Source organism: Zingiber officinale, chromosome 8B (assembly GCF_018446385.1).
Source record: "Zingiber officinale cultivar Zhangliang chromosome 8B, Zo_v1.1, whole genome shotgun sequence".
Classification (NCBI taxonomy): Eukaryota; Viridiplantae; Streptophyta; class Magnoliopsida; order Zingiberales; family Zingiberaceae; genus Zingiber; species Zingiber officinale.
The window spans coordinates 29,031,677-29,051,666 of record NC_056001.1 but is presented as its reverse complement, the minus strand read 5'-3'; the positions used below and the strand labels follow the sequence as shown (position 1 = coordinate 29,051,666).

Genomic DNA, 19,990 nt, shown 5'->3' with positions numbered 1-19,990 from the left:
TAACTACATCGTTACTGAAAGAAAAACTGAATATCCATCTAAAAACAGTTTAGAAATTAAAATTAAATTCTTTCTAAAACTGGGTACATAAAGACAATTTCTTAAAACCAAATTTCTATTTCTACTAAAAGATAAGTAGACGTCTCCCACTGCAACAGCCGCCACCTTAGTAGCATTGCCCATGTAGACGGTAATTTCTCCTTCAGTTAGTCGTCGGGTTTCCTAGAACCCCTGCAGGGAATTACAGACATGATCAGTGGCTCCCGTATCTATACACCAGGTGCTGGTAGATAACACCGCTAAACATGTTTCAACAACTAGAGCATGAGATATACCTTTGTTGTTCTGATTCCTACAAGGACAGTCCGCCTTCCAATGCCCTGACTGTCAGATGAAGCATTGCCCTTCGGCTTCTTCACTCCGACTTTAAATCACGTCTGAGATATATTCACTTTCTTTCGAGCCACTTGTTTCTTCTTCTTCTTTCCTCTCGGTTTAGAAGTAGAACCATTCTCAACATAGTGAATTTGAGAATTGTGACGAAATAATCCTTGCTGTCAGTAGTTCCGCTAATGAATAAATCCTCTTATTCATATTATAGTTCAGGTGGAACTGCTCAAAACTTCTCGGTAGCGTTTGGAGGATCATATCGATCTAGGTTTCCCCATCAATTTCTCCTCCAAGGATCTGTATCTCGTTCAGATAAGCCATCATCTTTAGGATATGATCCCTTACAGGAGTACCCTCTTGCATGGTGGCTGTCATTATCTTTCTCATGACTTCTTGCCTAGAAGCCCTATCCTGATGACCAAAGAGTTCCTTGAGATTGTTCATAATATCATAGGCTGTTGGTAAATCTTGATGCTGATGTTGTAATACATTTGACATTGAAGCCAAAATGTAACACCGCGCCATCTCATCTGCTTTCACCCATTTCCTATGATATTCAATCTCCTCTTGGGTAGATTCACCAGTAAGTGCTTCAGGACAAGGCTCAGTCAGTACAAATTTATAGCTTTCAGCAGTAAGGACAATGTCCAGGTTCCTTTTCCAATCTATGTAATTAGGTCCAGTAAGTCTATTCTGTTGAAGTATGATGGACAGTGGGTTGAAAGTCATCCTAAGAATCACAAATAACTTTTGGTCAGAACTCTAAATTTAGAATAATATTGATTCCTCAAACAATACTATTTTAAATTAACCAACACCTCAAAACACCGTGAATTTTGTATGCCACGTTAGTGTGGACGTATACAAATTCAACATTTGTAAAAGTAGGGTTTTAACCCATTAATTTTATTATCTTGTCAACCTAACTTTTTGACAAATAAAATTAATAGTTGGTATCATTTGGTCACACAAATAATAGCAGTGACTCCGATGGGGAGGATACTATTAGATGTGTCTAAGTGTATACCACTACTTGACACTAAGTCCATTAATAAGATTATGCCCCTTCCGTTGGGGAAGATCACACGCTCTTAATTAACTTCCTATAGTCATCCAAAAATGGAAGTCTGTTCTAGTGATCCGCAAACAAGCTCATCCGTTATGGAGGAAGGCACTCAGAGCCAACGCGCAAGCTTGTTTGCATCACTTACAAACCAGTAATGGAGACCATGGGATTTATTTAAAAATCCCTCTCCCACTTAGTTATTTATAAATGAGGAATTTTAACTATGCTAGCCTACTAAACTTGTAAACTAACATGCACACACAGCACAATATAAAAGCAATAAATAGAAAATCAAATTTTCAACTATTATGACTTTTGTCTCTAATTGTCCTCCGTGTATTGTCATCCCAAGCTGCTGCCATATTTGGCCACCGCCACTGGGTCTAGCTATCGCCTCCATCTTGCTCCTAGTTCCGCTGCGCCTCTGGTCCTTAGAAGGTTCCACGCTTTGCAAGATTCGATTCGCGACATAAATAGAATTTTACATTTTGATCCTATATTCCATAAAAGGAATGTACATGTATCTAGATCAAAAATAAAATCCTAATAAAACTAAATACAGCTCCTGCTGTATTTTAATACAATCATGCACACACATATAAATGCCCTTGACATGTCCAAGGGTCCAATCACACACATAATAATTAAAAGACATAATAGTTGGATCCTGCATCCACAAAGTTAGCACATCCTACTATTAACCTGCCTAAATTATGCATGACATGTGCATAATTAACTTAATACCAAATACACAGAGGCAAAACCCTAGCTCTGATACCAATTGTTGGTTGCTACTCGGAAAACCTAGAGGTTCCATTGTACAAAAATTTTGTACAAAGGTCTGAACCTTTTCCTAGCTACCATGTGTTCTTTTAAATTAAATTTTGGATCGCCTGCGGAACTTAACACGTTTGATCCAAAACTTAATCTATTTGTTCTTTTAGGTTTTGACTTGGATCTCCTGCGGAACTTAACACGTTCGACCCAAGTCACCTTAAGTTATTAATTCCATTAAATATTAATTTCCATAATTGGTTCCCAGTACTGACGTGGCGAGGCACATGGCCTTCTTGAATATGGGAGCAACCACCACCGACTAGACAAAACCTCTTATGGAAAGCTAATATTTAATTTCCTAAAATAACTTTAGGTTAACCGAAAAGAACAATCAAATCACAAGGAAAAATAAAATAAAAGAACACAACATCGAAAAACATATTCGAAATACTAAAATCGTAAGCCTCTTGTATTTGGTATTATTTCCAAAAATAACTAGTATGATGTGGAAAGAAAAATTACTAATTATACCTTTTAGAAAGACCTCTTGATCTTCTACCGTATTCCTCTTCTAACCTCGGACGTTGTGTGGGCAACGATCTTCCGAGATGAGAAATCACCAACCACCTTCTTCTCCTCCTAGCTAGGTTTGGCCACAAAAGAAGCTTAACCAAGGATGAAGAATTAAACACCAACCAAGCTCCAAGAGATGCTAGCTTTCTCTCCTTCTTCTTCTTCTTCTCCAAGTAGTATCCGGCCACCACAAGAACTCCAAGAGGGATGAAGTATTCGGCCACCACAAGAAGAAGAAAGGGAGAAGATGATGGCCGGCCACAACACCAAGGAAAAGAGGGAGAGAAAATAATAGAGGTTGTCCCATGAAGGCACCCTCACCCCTTCTTTTATATTCCTTGGCCTAGGCAAATTAGGAAATTTAATTACAATAAAATTTCCTTAATTTCCTTGACATGATTTAATTGAGAAAAATAAAATAAAATTTCCCCAATTAAACTATATTGGCCGGCCACATCAAAAAAATAAATTAGACAAGTTTTAATCAACAAATTAAAACTTCCTAATTTGTTTCCGGAAATTTTAAAATTAAAATTTCTCTTCAAAAATCTCTTCATGGTTGATAAAAGGAAATTTCTATAATTTTAATTTTACAACATGTGAATAATTCTTAAAGAGAAAATAAAATATCTCACCAATCTACAAATAAGGAAAGAGATCTAATCTCTTTCTTTAATCTTTTGTAGATCTTTTACAAGAGAGATATTTTAATTTTAATTCTCTTTAATAAATTATATCTTCCACATAATAAAAATTAAAATTAAAATCATTTTTAATTTAATTATGGCCGGCCCTACTAGCTTGGGTTCAAGCTAGGGCCGACCACCCTAAACCCATGCTTAGGCCGACCCTAGCTTGGTTCCCAAGCTAGCTTGGCCGGCCCCCTTTAGGTGGGTATAGAAGGTGGGTATATGTGGGTATAGTACTCTATAAATAAGAGGCTACGATAGGGATCGAGAGGAGGAATTGGTTTTGGCCTCCCGATAAAATTAAGCATCCCGTGTTCGCCCCGAACACACAACTTAATTTTATCAATAATAATTCATTCCACTAGAGAACTATTATTGAACTACCGCACCAATCCCAAATTATATTTTTGGGCTCCTTCTTATTATGAGTGTGTTAGTCTCCCTGTGTTTAAGATATCGAATGTCCACTAATTAAGTGAGTTACTGACAACTCATTTAATTAATATCTTAGTCCAAGAGTAGTACCACTCAACCTTATCATCATGTCGGACTAAGTCCACCTGCAGGGTTTAACATGACAATCCTTATGAGCTCCTCTTGAGGACATTATCAACCTAGTATCTCTAGGACACAGTTTCCTTCTATAATCAACAACACACACTATAAGTGATACCATTTTCCAATTTATCGGGCTTATTGATTCATCGAACTAAATCTCACCCATTGATAAATTAAAGAAATAAATATCAAATATATATGCTTGTTATTATATTAGGATTAAGAGCACACACTTCCATAATAACTGAGGTCTTTGTTCCTTTATAAAGTCAGTATAAAAGAAACGACCTCAAATGGTCCTACTCAATACACTCTAAGTGTACTAGTGTAATTATACAGTCAAGATAAACTGATACCTAATTACACTACAACCTTTTAATAATTTGTTCCTTTTCATTTTGGTCGTGAGCTACTGTTTATAATTTATAAGGTACTGATAATATTATCTTCTGCATGTGACACCACATGCTATGTTATCTACAATATAAATTAATTGAACAACTACAAACAAATGTAGATAATTTGACTAAATGTGATTCTTTATTCAAAACAAATATTTACAAAAGCTTAGGCTTTCAGTATACACTCCAACACTTTTGATTCATGCTCTGTTGATTTTGTTATTATTTCTAGTCTATCTTACATAGTATGCGTGCAAGAATTGCATCATCTTTTTAGTACATATGATTTTTTCAAACATTTCATTTGCAGTCATTCACACAAGGATGCATTCTATCACTTGATGAAAGCCCTAACCCTCTATGCAATAATCAAGCTTCTGGAGTGGATATTTCAAATGAATCATCTCTTATCACTTCCAGATTAGCTGTTGAAACTGAATCGACTCCGACCATCAGAAATTCAGGGGAGTTGGTTCCATCTCACTTCTCTTTTCTGTTTGCTTGTGTATATTTCTTTGCTTTGTCTGCTTTATTTGTTTTTGCATGGTATTTGTTTCTTATCTTGCCTAATCAGGTTTTCGTAATAAATTCCCTATGCGTTCTTTTTTATCATCTTAAAAATTGTGAAAATTATTTAAATTTGATTGTCGAGTTTGATGATTTATTGTCATAATTTGATTCTTGGATTGCATGTGATTACAACATGATAATGGATTTCATATTGGTAGATTGAGATGATAATTTTTGATATACATAGTGAGGATTTTAAATCTATTATTCCTATTGATGTGTGATGCATTCGTGGTTAATGCTACTCTAGAACTTGCTTAATTCTTTCAAGATCACATTATCATAGGATTGCATGATTTTTATGAAGACTATCTCACTTTTCTTTTATTCATTTCTTTTGTTATCACATGTTTCTTGAATAAAATCCATATCATTTATCATATCATTCTTTTCTCTTTTCATTTATTTTCATTTATTTCACTCTCTTACTCTTTTGGGATGTGGATATTTTTGAATGTACATGATGAGTATTTTGTCCAGGATGGACAAAAGTTTAAGTGTGGGGGAGAGAAATAGATTAGTAGAATTTAGAGAAAGCATAAGTGAACCATGCTTGATCACTATAGGTAAACTATGCCATTTATCTTTATATTTGAGCTATTGATGATGATTAAGGAAGATGCACAACATGTTTGAAAAAAAATATGGAAACGAAAAAAAAAGTGAACAGAATGAAAAAAAAAAAAGCAAAAAAAAAAAACATGTTGTGCTATTTTTTTATTCATGTGTGATCGAATTTTTAGAAGAGACAATTTTTATTGTAGTAATATTTAGATTTTATTATCTATAATGAGTGATATTTTATTGAAAAGCTATGGTAGAGGTTGTTCACATGTTTATTGGAGTTGTGAAAGCTAACTTGAAAGTTGGATGAGATATCTTTTGGGCAATAGTTTCTTGTACTCATCTATGTATTATTCCATTATATCCATGTCTTCCACATTACTTTCCTTTATCTTCCTTATTTCTTTTCTTACACTATCACTTGCTTTGATTCATGTTTCTCTTACATTTCAAATAATGCCTTTATTATTTTATTGTACACTCTTATGTACATAGTGGTGGATATTAGAAGCAAAGCAAACATATGGTAGTGCATGAATCCATGAGTAGTTTGAGTGAGCTCCACTATTGCATGTACATGAGAGGAGAGCTACAATTACTTACCTTGTGAGGATATTTGGTTATCATTCTCAATTTATTCATTGTGGATTGAAGTTATCGTGTTTGTTAATTAGTGTATGAATTGAATCCATGAATGCTTGGGTCACTTGAATTAGACAAGCCTAGTTAACTTTCTTTTCACTATTTTCTAATCATGGTTGAAAATTGCTAGAGGAATGCATTTTAGTTATCTTTATTATTTTGTTTACTTGCTCAAGACAAGAAAGAATAAGTGTGGGGGAGTTGATAACGAGTATTTTTGTGTATTATTTTAACTCTTATACTTAGCATTTTGACCTTCTCACATGCTTAATATTGTGTTTATGTCATGATTTACGAAGAGGGACCTATTTTGGATTTAATTATAATTTTCCTACATTATTACATTATTTCTTATATTTTGAATTTGGTTTTGTAGGAAATTCAAAGAGCCATGGATTAGGGTCGAGCCGGATCAAATTTGGCTTGATTTGGAGGTCAAATGGAGGAGATCAAGCTGAATTAATATGAACCGTTGATCTAGATCTGGAGAGATCTTGTTCCTTCATTCAGATCTAAGCCATCCAACCCTCCATCCAGATTTGAAGCTATGTTGACCGTTAGATCTAAAGAGCAAATCGACCTCAATTTAATCTCAAAATGAATGACTCAGATGTAGATCTCCTTCATCACTTTAATCAAATGATCAGGATCAATCTTCATCAAATCCGACGGCCCAGATTAAAGGAGGAGAAAAACCCTTTCCTTTACTCTTCACAGCGGTGCTCCACATCTTGACGGGCATTTTCCTCTTCCTCGCGCGGCTAGGGCTCGCGATCCTCAGCGCCTTCCGCATCGTTCTTTTCTTCCTCACCACCGGCCGGCGATGTCTTCTCTTCCCTTGCCACCAGCCGGCTGACCCTTCCACAGTTCTTCTTCTTCTTCTTAATTCTAGTGGCGAGCAACAACAGACTCTTCCAGGTGGCGGTAGGCTTCGGCAGCGACTCCGTTCATCCACCTCGCCGGAGGGGTTCTTCGGTGTGATCTCCACTGTTCGGCTACCTTTTGGCAGCTTCACCACCTGTGGTTCAGGCAGTAGAGCAAGGAGGTAGCGGCGGTGGTTCATTCCATTTCACATCATTTCCATTTCCTGTCAACTCCCAGCGAGGGGGTTCTTCGGTGGAAGATTCGTTCATCACATCATTGTTATCAAAGTGTGCAGCATTCCAGCAGTGAGCTACTATTCACCGGAGTTAGGGGTTCTTTATTCGAACCTTCATGTGATGACGTGGGTAGTCCTCGGAATTAGAAGTTGAGGGTGAATTGTGGTTGGATTAGCTTAGTTTAATTATATTCATTCGTGTTTGTTAATTTAGATTGAATGCTTGTATTGAGTTTAATTCCATGTTTAAATTGCACTAATTTTGCTTAATTTGTTTCATGCATAGTAGGTATTTCGGTTAAATGTCTCTTTAAATAGTTAGGTTCAATTTAATGCATTATACTTTGTTTAATTCTTGTTTGTCTTATTCTTCCAATTTCTTTAAGTTCGCTTACTTCATGTTGTCTTTTATTTTCTACAATTGTAGTTAGGTTAGGTTTAGCTTTATTACTTGTATTGTCTTTCATTTATTAGATTATGTTTCATTTAATGCTTTGCTATTTTCTTCCTTAGTTTAATTGTGTTAATGGTTAAACCATAACGTAAATGACAATGCATTATGCATTAATTGTTAACACTTAGTTAGATTTCATTCCATCATTAGATTAGTTTCCTACTTGCTTAGCTTTTCATTTGTTAGCTTTAGAATTAAAATCCAAACCTCACATTTTCATATTAAAAACCCCCAAAATAGGAATAACATATAATTCTAGATTACCATCCTATCGTTGCTTTCGTTGGAAGACGACCTGAGTCATTTCTATACTACATTAGTATAGTTAGAGGGGGTTCAGAATTTAAAATTCTTTTGATAATTGTTTTCACGACGATATCAATATGCGTTTAACCCTTATGCGAAGTAAAGGTTGGTATCACAACCATGATCTCGATCTTGACTATGTTCGAGTCAGGGGAGTTTAGGTTGTAAAAAGGAAATGGTGATACGAAATGTGCTCAACCCTTATGGGAAGGAAAGGTTGATATTGCAATCGGGATCTCGACCCCAATTATGTCTAAGTCGAGAGAGTTTGGAGCCTAAAAATGACATTGTGATACGATATGCACTTAACCCTTATGCGAAGGGGAGATTGATATTGCAACCGGCATCTCAACCCGACTATGTTTGAATCAGGGGAGTTTGTGTCCTGAAAAGTATATAGTGATACAATATGTGCTCGACCCTGACTATGTTCGAGTCGGAGGAGTTTGACCATGAAAAGGACAGGAGAATATGATATGCATTCCATCCTTATGTGAAGGGGAGGTTGATATCACAATCATGATCTCGACCCCGATTATATTCGAGTAAGAGAGTTTGAGGCCCAAAATGACACAACGATACTATATGTGCTCGACCCTTGTGCAAAGAGGTGGTTGATATTGTAGCCAATATCTCAACCCTGACATGTCCGAGTCGAGAGAGTTTGAACTTTGAAAATGACATGATAATACAATATATGCTCGACATTTGTGCGACGGAGAAATTGATATCACACCGATATTTCGACCCTGGCTATATTGAATCACGAGAATTTGGACAATTATTTTTATCTAAAATAATTTGGCAATCAAAATGATAAAAAAAAATATAAATTATCTTTTAAAATTAGTAGGAATATAACTATTCCTAAATTTTAAATATTTCACACCGAAGGCACCTCTAGCAATAATTATAAAGTATTATTAAATTTTAATTCTATTTTTTTTATTTTCCATTTTATCTTGAAATAAGCAAAAAAAAAAAAAAATCGAAAGGTGTATTTATTTTTATTATAATTAAAAGATATCTTATCACATTTTTATCCATTATTTTAATGATAATAAAAAATAAGGGTCTTTTATTTTTTTTACCCTATTAATAAAATTATAAGAAAAAAAAGGAAATGTTTATCTAGAAGAACCGAAGAATGAACCACGGCACCGTCCCAAGCCTCTCTCTCTCACCCGTCGCTACTATCACCCCGTTCACAATTCAAATCTCACTTCGCGTCTCTCTTATTTAACCGCCGCTTGCTTCGCTTCCATCCACGGCGAGCAAGCAGCGACTCCGTTCCGTCGTCGATGGCGACCACGCTGCCGTCGCCATCCTTCCCCTTCCACTCCGTTCTCGCGTTGCAGAACCGAATAATGCTGCTCTTCACTCACATCCCTCCTCAGCTCGATTCGGTTTCCGAGGTCCGGTTTGTATGAAGTGTAAGCCTCCTTCGAAGCCATGGAGCCCAGCGAGATCGGATGGCTGGGGAGCATGCGGCGGAGCAGCGGCGTGTGGAGGGGCGACGACGGGGTGTTCTCCCGGTCGTCGAGGGATGGGTGGGAGGACGGCGACGACGAGGAGGCGCTTGAGTGGGCGGCGCTGGAGAAGCTCCCCACTCTCGACCGCGTGCAGCACGGCATCGTCGAGATCTCCGTCGACGAGGGAGACTGCGGAGGGAGGCTGCAGGAGGTCGAAGTCAAGAAGTTGGGATACAGGGAGCGGCGGGCCCTCGTCGAGCGCCTCGTCCGCGTCGCGGAGGAGGACAACGAGCGGTTCTTGCTCAAGCTCAGGGACCGCATCGACAGGTGCCGCTGCGGCAGCTTCTCCTTCTCTCGCTTTCTGTTTCCTGATTTTTCTTATTTTTCTTCAACGATGTTAGGGTTGGGCTTGATTTCCCCACCATCGAGGTGCGGTACGAGCACCTGAGCGTCGAGGCGAAGGCTCATGTGGGCGACAGAGGCCTGCCAACCATTCTCAACTCTGCCATCGACGTTTTCGAGGTATAAAATAAAGGAAATATTGTAGAAAACAATCGAATTCAATTTCAGAGATTCTGATCATTGTTCTTCTTCATTTCAACGCATAAAAAGGATTTTGCGAATGTTTTGCGGGTACTTCCAAGTAGAAAGAGACCTTTGTCAATCCTTCATGATGTTAGTGGAATCATCAAACCACGCAGGTGCCATTTCTTTTTTTTTTGTTTTTTCTTTCGGACGACTCAACTTTATTTGCTCTGTATACTATTGAGAAAGAACCAGCAATCTTGATTTCTTTTTTTTTTTTGAAAAAAAATCTCTTTCTGACCTAAAATCATCGCCTTGAACTTTTTCAACAGGATGACTTTACTCTTGGGTCCTCCAGGATCGGGAAAAACCACGCTGTTGCTTGCATTGGCTGGAAAGCTTAGTTCCGAACTCAAGGTAAAAGAGGGTTATATATGTATAAATGAGTTTCTCTTCGATTTCATATTTGTATGTGGACCTTTATTCACCCAATTCAGGATCTCCTTTGTTAGCTTATATATGTATATATGAGTTTGTCTTCAATTTCATGTTTGTATGTGGACTTTTATTCACCCAATTCGTATCCTTTGTTGGCTTTAAGTGGGTTGTTCATTGCCAAAAAACTGCAGAGCGCTGGAAAAGTGACCTACAATGGTCATGAAATGCATGAATTTGTCCCTCAGCGAACGGCTGCATACATCAGCCAGTATGATCTTCATATCGGAGAGATGACTGTTCGGGAAACGTTGGCTTTTTCTGCTAGATGCCAAGGAGTCGGTACTCGTTATGGTAGGCATTGGTAGATCCATTACTAAATGTTCTTATCATTGTCCACTACTAATTGCTATAGTATGAGGTAATGGTGAATGATCTTTTGTTGTGAATAATCCTCAGAGATGTTAACTGAGTTAGCAAGGAGAGAGAAAGCCGCAAACATTAAGCCAGATCCGGACCTGGATGTTTTCATGAAGGTTAGACTTGTGATCTTTCCATGTATGTTTTCGCAAACACCTATATTAATTATAATTCAACTATAAATCGGTACTAACCCTACTCTCTACATTCATTGAACTTATAATTGCTTACAGATGACATCTAACTCTGTTGTTTAATTGGCAGGCAGCTGCAACGAAAGGACAAGAAACTAATGTGATCACTGATTATGTACTCAAGGTAGATACTACACATTCAGAAATATGTGTTGAGATATCTGTTTACATCAACTAATAAAATCTATGGAATATGAATGAACAATTAATTAAACATTTTTGTGTTTGTTTGCTCTTCAAACTCGTTAGATACTGGGTTTGGAGGTTTGCGCTGATACCCTGGTGGGAGATGAAATGTTGCGAGGCATTTCTGGCGGGCAAAGGAAGCGTGTCACTACAGGTAGAACAAGTATAGCTGTCATTGTTGGCTGAATATGTTTGGTGCCTCCTGTGTATGTCATAAGTTTGTTATGTTCTGCTTGAGAACTCAAATATTGCTTGACTCAGGTGAAATGCTTGTTGGACCTGCAAGAGCTTTATTCATGGATGACATATCAACTGGTCTGGATAGTTCAACAACCTTCCAGATAGTAAACTGCCTCAGGCAGTCAATCCACATTCTTGGTGGAACTGCTGTTATATCTCTGCTTCAGCCAGCACCAGAGACATATGACCTTTTTGACGACATCATTCTTCTATCTGATGGGCAAGTTGTGTATCAAGGCCCTCGAGAAAATGTGCTCGAATTCTTTGAATCTATGGGCTTTAAATGCCCAGAGAGGAAGGGTGTTGCGGACTTCCTACAAGAAGTATGTTTACCATATAAAATGGTTTAGTTCACTTGATTATTTATGCTTAAAATCTAGTGTATGATAGTGATTCTTTATTTGGGTCGTAGGTAACATCGAGGAAGGATCAGCAACAGTACTGGGCACGCCATAATGAACCTTATAGATATGTTCCAGTAAGAGGATTTTCTGAAGCATTCCAGTCATTTCATGTTGGTCGGGCTATTGTGGAGGAACTTGTTGTTCCATTTGATGGGAGTAAGAGCCACCCAGCTGCTCTTACAACTACAAGATACGGGGTCAGCAACAAGGAATTGTTACTAGCTAATATTGACAGAGAATTGTTGCTAATGAAGAGAAACTCATTTGTCTACATCTTCAGAGTGATTCAAGTGAGTTTGCATTGCTTTGCTTCAGTTTGATGGTCATTATTTCTTTATTTACCACCTTTTTTCTATTTGTCCACAGCTTACCATCATGGCAATGATTACAATGACAGTTTTCCTACGCACCAAAATGCCCCATGATTCTTTAGATGGCGGTAATATATACATGGGAGCACTTTACTTTACAATACTCGTGACCATTTTTAATGGGCTCTCTGAACTCGCCATGACCATTTTAAAGATTCCTGTTTTCTTCAAACAAAGAGATCTCCTATTTTTTCCGACATGGTCATATACAATACCAACATGGATTCTTAAGATTCCCATTGCATTTATTGAAGTTGCAGTGTGGGTTTTCACGTCTTACTATGTCATTGGATTTGATCCAAAGGTTGAAAGGTAAGAAGCACCTCAAAGAGATTTTCTCATGAGTAAATCCATTGTAGATTTATCAAACTAATGTATCTAAAATGTCTCTGATCAGACTGTTCAAGCAATATCTCCTGTTACTAGCAGTAAACCAAATGGCATCTGGACTCTTCCGTTTCGTTGGTGCAGCAGGTAGGAATATGATTGTTGCAAATACCTTTGGATCCTTTGCAATGCTCGTCCTTCTTGTGATGGGTGGTTTCATACTTTCACGAGGTGAGTGATGAAACCTTGATCTACCTATTATGAGACATATAACTACGCTTGTACATTGCTTTCATGGCTTATGGATATGTAAAATCAATTGGTTATGTCATATAGATGAGAGAACTGAAAAAAAAAGCCTGTTTTACAGAACAAGTTAAAAAATGGTGGATTTGGGGTTATTGGATATCGCCTCTAATGTACTCGCAAAATGCAATATCAACAAATGAATTCTTAGGGCAGAGCTGGAGTCAGGTGAGGACACTTCTTTTGTATACATGAAAGCCTTATTTTCCTGAGAACATTTAGTTAACTGATATGATTTATGTTTTGTGTCAGATACTCCCGCAAACGAGAGAGCCACTAGGAGTTATTGTATTAAAGTTGCGTGGAGTATTTCCTGAAGCAAGATGGTATTGGATCGGCTTTGCAGCCTTAGTTGGTTACGTCTTACTATTTAATTTTCTTTTTACCATGGCTCTCACTTATCTAAAACGTGAGTTTCCCTCAACTGTTCACTAGTGTTAGTCAAGGGCTTGAACTAAGAGATGAGTTTTGATCAACCATCTTTCATTGTCAGCGTTTGGGAAGTCTCAGCCACCTCTTTCTGAAGAATTGTTAAGGGAGAAAACTGCCAACCTAACTGGACAAGTGTCAGAACAGTCATCCAAAGGAAGGAAATTTATTGGTCGATCTTCTTCTAAGAGTAAGTTTCTAGACACATTGTAAGCTCGCTTGGTAATTTTCTTACAATGTTCTCAAGAGGAAATATGATGTATAGGAAATATTGATGGAACGAGAAGAGTAGGTTCCCGAAATGCTGCTCTTGAACAGAACAAGAGGGGAATGGTCCTCCCATTCACTCCGTTTTGTATTGCTTTCGATAATATACAATATTCTGTGGACATGCCACAGGTATATTTACTCTGACAGCAGTTTGAGCTTTGAAAACTCTATTGTGTTGGACAAACCTTGACATATTTTGTTAAAACCTTAGGAAATAAAAGCTCAAGGTGTAGTAGAAGACCGTTTGGTGCTCCTAAAGGGAGTATGTGGATCATTCAGACCAGGAGTTCTTACAGCTCTAATGGGTGTGAGTGGAGCTGGCAAAACAACACTCATGGATGTATTGGCTGGGAGAAAAACTGGTGGATATATCGAAGGGAGCATTAGCATAAATGGATTCCCTAAAAAGCAGGAAACTTTTGCCCGTATATCAGGATACTGTGAGCAGAGTGACATTCACTCTCCCCATGTGACGGTTTATGAGTCTCTTGTCTACTCCGCATGGCTTCGGTTGTCTAATGATGTTGATTCTGCAACAAGGATTGTAAGTCCTAGATTAAACAGACCAAACTCCAGATGCCTGATCTTACATGTTTTTATCTTTTTTCTTTACTTGTTCCACTTAAAGGCTAATTGAATGTGCATTCTTGCAGATGTTTGTGGAAGAGGTGATGGAGCTTGTAGAACTGACATCACTGAGAAATGCACTTGTTGGATTGCCAGGAGTTGATGGGTTGTCGACTGAGCAACGAAAGCGGCTCACTATTGCTGTGGAACTTGTTGCCAACCCATCAATTATATTCATGGACGAACCGACTTCTGGGCTCGACGCAAGAGCTGCAGCTATTGTTATGAGAACTGTGAGGAACACTGTGGATACTGGAAGGACTGTGGTGTGTACTATTCACCAGCCTAGCATTGACATATTTGAAGCCTTTGATGAGGTGAGAAATTTCTTTAATAAAATTATTCTTTAACTTTTCAACATTTCTGTGCTAATGCATTTGCGTTTTCTACCTAATTGTAGCTCTTCCTATTGAAGCGAGGTGGCGAAGAAATATATGTAGGTCCGCTCGGTCACCATTCGTGCCATCTGATAAGCTACTTTGAGGTAGGAGGCATAATTATTTTGATAGAGATACTCTTTGTTGAAACATCTGACAATTGTTTTCTGATTCCTTCCAAGGGAATTGATGGAGTTAGCAAGATAAAGGATGGTTACAATCCTGCAACTTGGATGTTGGAAGTGACCACACAAGCCCAAGAAAATATATTGGGTGTTAATTTCAGTGAATTGTACAAGAATTCAGAGTTGTATCAGTGAGTTCCCTGTTCTTATTATGTTCTCAATTTCTTATTGTTAGTTCATCTTCTGTAAATTCATTTTGCAATATGATATATATATAGGAGAAACAAGAGTCTGATAAAGGAGCTAAGCAAACCTCCTCCTGGTTCAAGTGATCTCTATTTTCCGACGCAGTTCTCTCAGTCTTTCATTGTGCAGTGCATAGCGTGTCTATGGAAACAACGCTTATCGTATTGGAGGAATCCTCCATACACTGCAGTGAGGATTTTCTTCACAACAGTGATAGCGTTGATGTTCGGAACTATATTCTGGGGCCTTGGCACCAAAAGGTATATCCTTCGAGGAATTCTGGTAGAACACACACAAACTCGCTTATTCTCTGACTTTTTACAAGTGTTGTTAACTAACAAATTTGTTATTAGCTTTGACAAAACTTAAAATTTCAGGTCTAGACAGCAAGATTTGTTTAACGCGATGGGTTCAATGTATGCCTCAGTGCTATTTATCGGGGTACAGAATGCTTCATCTGTTCAGCCAGTTGTGGCCATTGAACGAACAGTCTTTTACAGGGAAAGAGCTGCAGGGATGTATTCGGCCTTGCCATATGCCTTCGGGCAAGTAAGTGTGTATTCTCTAATGAATTCAACTAAAATTCCGGGCAACAAACTGCATTTGTTCTCTAATTTTATGTTTCCCTTCATAGGTTGCAATTGAAGTTCCTTACGTTTTGGTCCAAGCTTTGATATATGGTGTAATAGTTTATGCGATGATCGGATTCGAGTGGACTGTTGCTAAATTTTTCTGGTACTTGTTCTTCATGTACTTCACATTCCTTTACTTCACTTTTTATGGAATGATGGCTGTGGGCTTGACTCCCAACTACAACATCGCATCCATTGTTTCTTCTGCCTTCTATGGAATGTGGAATCTCTTCTCTGGATTCATCATTCCTCGCACGGTAAGTTGGGAACTTCAATTGATCAATCCTTTGTATATTTCGAACTAGAGGACATCAACTCAACCGCATTGCTTCTTGTTTTCACAGCAAATTCCAGTGTGGTGGAGATGGTATTACTGGCTATGTCCCATTGCTTGGACACTGTATGGATTGGTCACCTCCCAGTTCGGAGATGTTGAAGAGAAACTCGAAGAGGGTCCGACCGTGGCAGAGTTTGTGAGGAGTTACTTCGGGTTCGACCGCAGCTTCATGGGGGTTGTAGCTTCGGTGATCGTCGCATTTCCTGTGTTTTTTGCGTTCCTCTTTGGATTTTCGATAAAGATGCTCAACTTTCAGAGAAGGTGATAATAACTTCATTTCTGAGGATCAAGAACAACATGGAGACCATAGAAACATGCTTTCTCCTACCATATTCATATTGGTTGAGGGTGTTATTTAAAATTGTTAAAAATATTAATATCATGAAATTAATTTCTAATCTGATTATTGTTCCTCTAAGTAAATTAGAATTTAAAATTTAAATAGTACGAATATTTTAAAAGAAATAAATAAAATTATTATAAGATATATATATATGTGTGTGTGTGTTCAGCGACGGTGGCGTTCAGCGGCGCTGGAGAAGACGGGCGCCATGTCGTGTTCATCTCTGCGTCCAGCCATCGCTGTCCGCTCTACGGCGGCGAAGACCCACGCTCGTCTCCTCAAATCTGGCGACAATGCTGACGTCGTCTCCTGGAACAAAATTCTGACGGCCTACTCTGCCCCCGGCGGCGGCCTGCCGGACGCCCGCAAGCTTTTCGACGAAATGCCCCGACGCGACGTTGTCTCGTGGAACGCCCTAGTCGCCGCTCACGTCGCCTCCGGATCGCACCACCAAGCGTGGGCCGTGTTCCGGAGCATGCTCTCCGCCGGACTACGCTTCAACCAGTACACCCTCGCGAGTCTACTCAAGTCCGCCGCCCGCGCCGCCGAGCTTGAGCTCGGCCGCCAGCTGCATGCCTCGACCACCAAATCGGGCTTCGACCACGACGTCTTCGTCGGCAGCGCCCTGGTCGACGTGTACGCCAAGTGCCTCAGGATGCGAGATGCCGTTATGGTGTTCGAGCAAATGCCAGAGCCGAACGCCGTGACGTGGAGCGCAGTGATCGCCGGCCATGCGAGGGTTGGAGACGCCGACGCGGCCCTCATCGCCTTGCAGCAGATGGAGAGAGCTGGCTTCAAGCTCGAGGAAGCCACGTTCGCCGGGCTCTTGACGTCCCTCAACGCGCCCTCTTATCACGAATCCGCCCGCCAAGTGCACGCTAAGATTGTAAAATTCGGGGAAGCCATGGGCATCAACGCCTATAATGCCGCCATCACAGCGTACTCGCAGTGCGGCGCCGTGGAAGACTCGAGGAAGATCTTCGACAAGATGGAGAATCCCAAGGATCTGGTATCGTGGAACTCTCTGCTCGCGGCCTATGCTTGCCATGGCTTGGCCAAGGACGCGATGGAGCTCTTCGTCGCGATGCAGAAGAAGCTGGGAATGGAGCAAGACATGTACACATTCACTAGCGCCATCAGCGCTTGCTTCCAACAGGAGAACACCGGCGAAGGGCGCGCGTTGCACGCGCTGGTGATCAAGCGGGGCTTCGACGCCACCGTGAACGTCTCGAACGCCCTCATCGCAATGTACGGGAAGCCCGGGGCAGGCGACACGATGGAGGACGCCTGGAAGACCTTCGAGTTCATGGAGCTGAAGGACTCAATCTCATGGAACACGCTTCTCACCGGGCTTTCTCAGAACGGGCGGAGCGAGGAGAGCTTGAGGCTGTTCGCACTCATGATGAAATCGGAGGCCATGGAGATCGATCACTATGCATTCTCGGCCGCGTTGAGGTCCTGCGCCGATCTGGCGGTCCTCCAATTGGGCCAGCAGATTCATAGACACGTCCTGAGGCTGGGCTTCGCCGGCAATGAGTTCGCCGGAAGTGCCTTGATCTTCATGTACGCCAAGTGCGGCATCCTCGAAGATGCTCACAAGGCGTTCGATGAAACGCTCAAGAGCAGCCCCGTGGCGTGGAACTCCATGATCTTCGGATACGCCCAACATGGGAAAGGCCGGGTCGCCCTCAGCTTGTTTTCGAAGATGCACGAGTCAGGGGTCGAGCCCGACCACATCACGTTCGTTGGCTTGCTCACTGCGTGTAGTCACAGTGGTCTAGTCAAAGAAGGAACCAAGTTTTTGCAGTCGATGCAACCCGTGTTTGGAGTCGCGCTAAGGATGGAGCACTATGCGTGTGGGGTTGATCTCTTTGGACGAGCGGGGCAGCTCGAGGAAGCAATGAAATTGGTCAAGTCGATGCCATTTGAGCCTGATGAGATGGTTTGGTTGACACTGCTAGGTGCGTGTAGAGTACGCGGGGATTTGAAATTGGCTAGCCGTGTGGCTGAGCATTTGCTTGTGTTGGAGCCTAAACATCACTCGACGTATGTGCTCCTATCGCACATGTATTCAGGGGTTGGGATGTGGGACGATAGGGCTACAATGCAGAGAACGATGAGGAGTAGAGGCTTGAGTAAAGTCCCAGGTTGGAGCTGGGTGGAGATTATGAACCAAGTGCATTGTTTCAATGCTGAAGATAGGTCACACCCTCAAGTCGAAGAGGTCTATAAGATGCTAGAAGTTTTAACTGAGATGATCACGACTGTTTCTTCATTAGATACTGAAGTTTTTGAATTCAAATCCGTATGTACATGCCATCTTGAACAAGTCTGGGATCGAGGAGCAAAGGATTTGTCAAATGCACTTGGAATAACATGAGCATACAAAACGGTTAATGAAAGAAGGATTTGTCAAATGCACTTGGAATAACATGAGAATACAAAATGGTTAATGAAAGAAGGATTTCTCATGGAGGTTTAACTCTTTCACAAGGCGAGTGCGATGATACTTTGTTCTTCTCTATCGGACGAGAAATTTGTGTCGAAAAGTCATCTATTGAACATGTAAAGAGTGAAAAAAAAAAAAATCCTCCATTGAACCTCAATTCCATTTTTATGATGAACAAAACAAAGAGGAACTTTCACACATCTCTTCTTCGAATGTGATTCTTGTTCACTCGTATCGTTTGTTCATAAAAAAGGAAAAGATTGTGGCCATTGAACCAACTGTCTTAATAAAGACATATCTTTGGACGAGTAAGTGTTTTCGAATCAGAAGTGATCTATTTGGGTTAAGTTCTCAGAGGTGATCATATCACCGACAACATGGAAAAAAAAGTGCATGTTTTCATCCTTTGCAGCAATGGCGCGATGAATGGAATTCTTCGATTGTTTGATGGAGATATCAAGGATGTCCAATTAATCAGAGGAAGATAAATTTACTAATGAGATAAAATCATCAAACATGCCTACTCAAATTCATTGCCTATGCAAATTCTCTTCCACCATCCTATAAAAAGGAAGTAATTGTTGGAATAGTTTCACTATTAAAAAAAAAATAAATCAAATTTTCATTAAATTGATTTGATTCCAAGACAAAAGAAAACTTTGATCTCATTTAATTTAATTATTAATGGAATAAAAGTTTCATTAAATTTATCTCATTTATAAGATTTTAAAATATTTAAAAACTACTAATCCACCTAAAATTATCAACATCTTAGTTCACCATTTAAAAAAATATATATATATCTGAATTGATAATTAAATATAAAAAATATATTTTTCTTTTCCCCGTTATTATTGTTAGTAAAATAAATCAAACAAATTAAATTAACACTTTATTTCGCTATTTAGTTTTAATTTGAACATATACAAATTGCTAAATCCAAATTAAACCACTATATTTTTTAAAGATATATATAAATTAGTATGCTAAGTATTATAATTTTTTATAAATAATACACTATATGACTTTTCTATAAATTATTTGAGTAAAAATAATATCACTCATCTCGAGAGATTTAACATAAAATATAATATAGATAGATAAATTATGAAAGATATTTTATCCTAATATAACTACCTTTGAATATGATTCATTTTGTATGCGTTGAAAATTTAATCAAGATCCG

At 39.2% G+C, this 19,990-nt stretch overlaps 2 protein-coding genes across 3 annotated transcripts; both read left to right on the top strand.

Moving 5' to 3' along the window:
• Positions 1-9,346: 9,346 nt before the first annotated feature.
• Positions 9,347-16,424, top strand: LOC122014688 (ABC transporter G family member 36-like). Of its 2 annotated transcripts, XM_042571051.1 has the most exons (24): positions 9,347-9,888; positions 9,963-10,083; positions 10,174-10,262; positions 10,419-10,503; positions 10,716-10,875; positions 10,981-11,057; positions 11,206-11,259; positions 11,385-11,475; positions 11,583-11,884; positions 11,974-12,255; positions 12,332-12,648; positions 12,734-12,894; positions 13,034-13,137; positions 13,222-13,378; positions 13,463-13,588; positions 13,664-13,797; positions 13,880-14,212; positions 14,322-14,612; positions 14,696-14,779; positions 14,855-14,988; positions 15,076-15,303; positions 15,421-15,592; positions 15,678-15,932; positions 16,020-16,424. In XM_042571051.1, exons 1-24 carry the CDS (start codon positions 9,542-9,544, stop codon positions 16,275-16,277), a joined length of 4,362 nt encoding a protein of 1,453 aa, XP_042426985.1. In that variant the 5' UTR covers positions 9,347-9,541; the 3' UTR covers positions 16,278-16,424. The 2 variants fall into 2 exon arrangements, with proteins under 2 accessions (XP_042426985.1, XP_042426984.1); XM_042571050.1 differs by having other exon boundaries at positions 14,696-14,988.
• Positions 16,425-16,453: 29 nt separating this feature from the next.
• On the top strand, positions 16,454-18,949 carry LOC122014689 (putative pentatricopeptide repeat-containing protein At3g25970). Its single transcript, XM_042571052.1, has one exon. The coding sequence runs from the start codon at positions 16,507-16,509 to the stop codon at positions 18,733-18,735; it is 2,229 nt and encodes a 742-aa protein (XP_042426986.1). The 5' UTR covers positions 16,454-16,506; the 3' UTR covers positions 18,736-18,949.
• Positions 18,950-19,990: the final 1,041 nt, after the last annotated feature.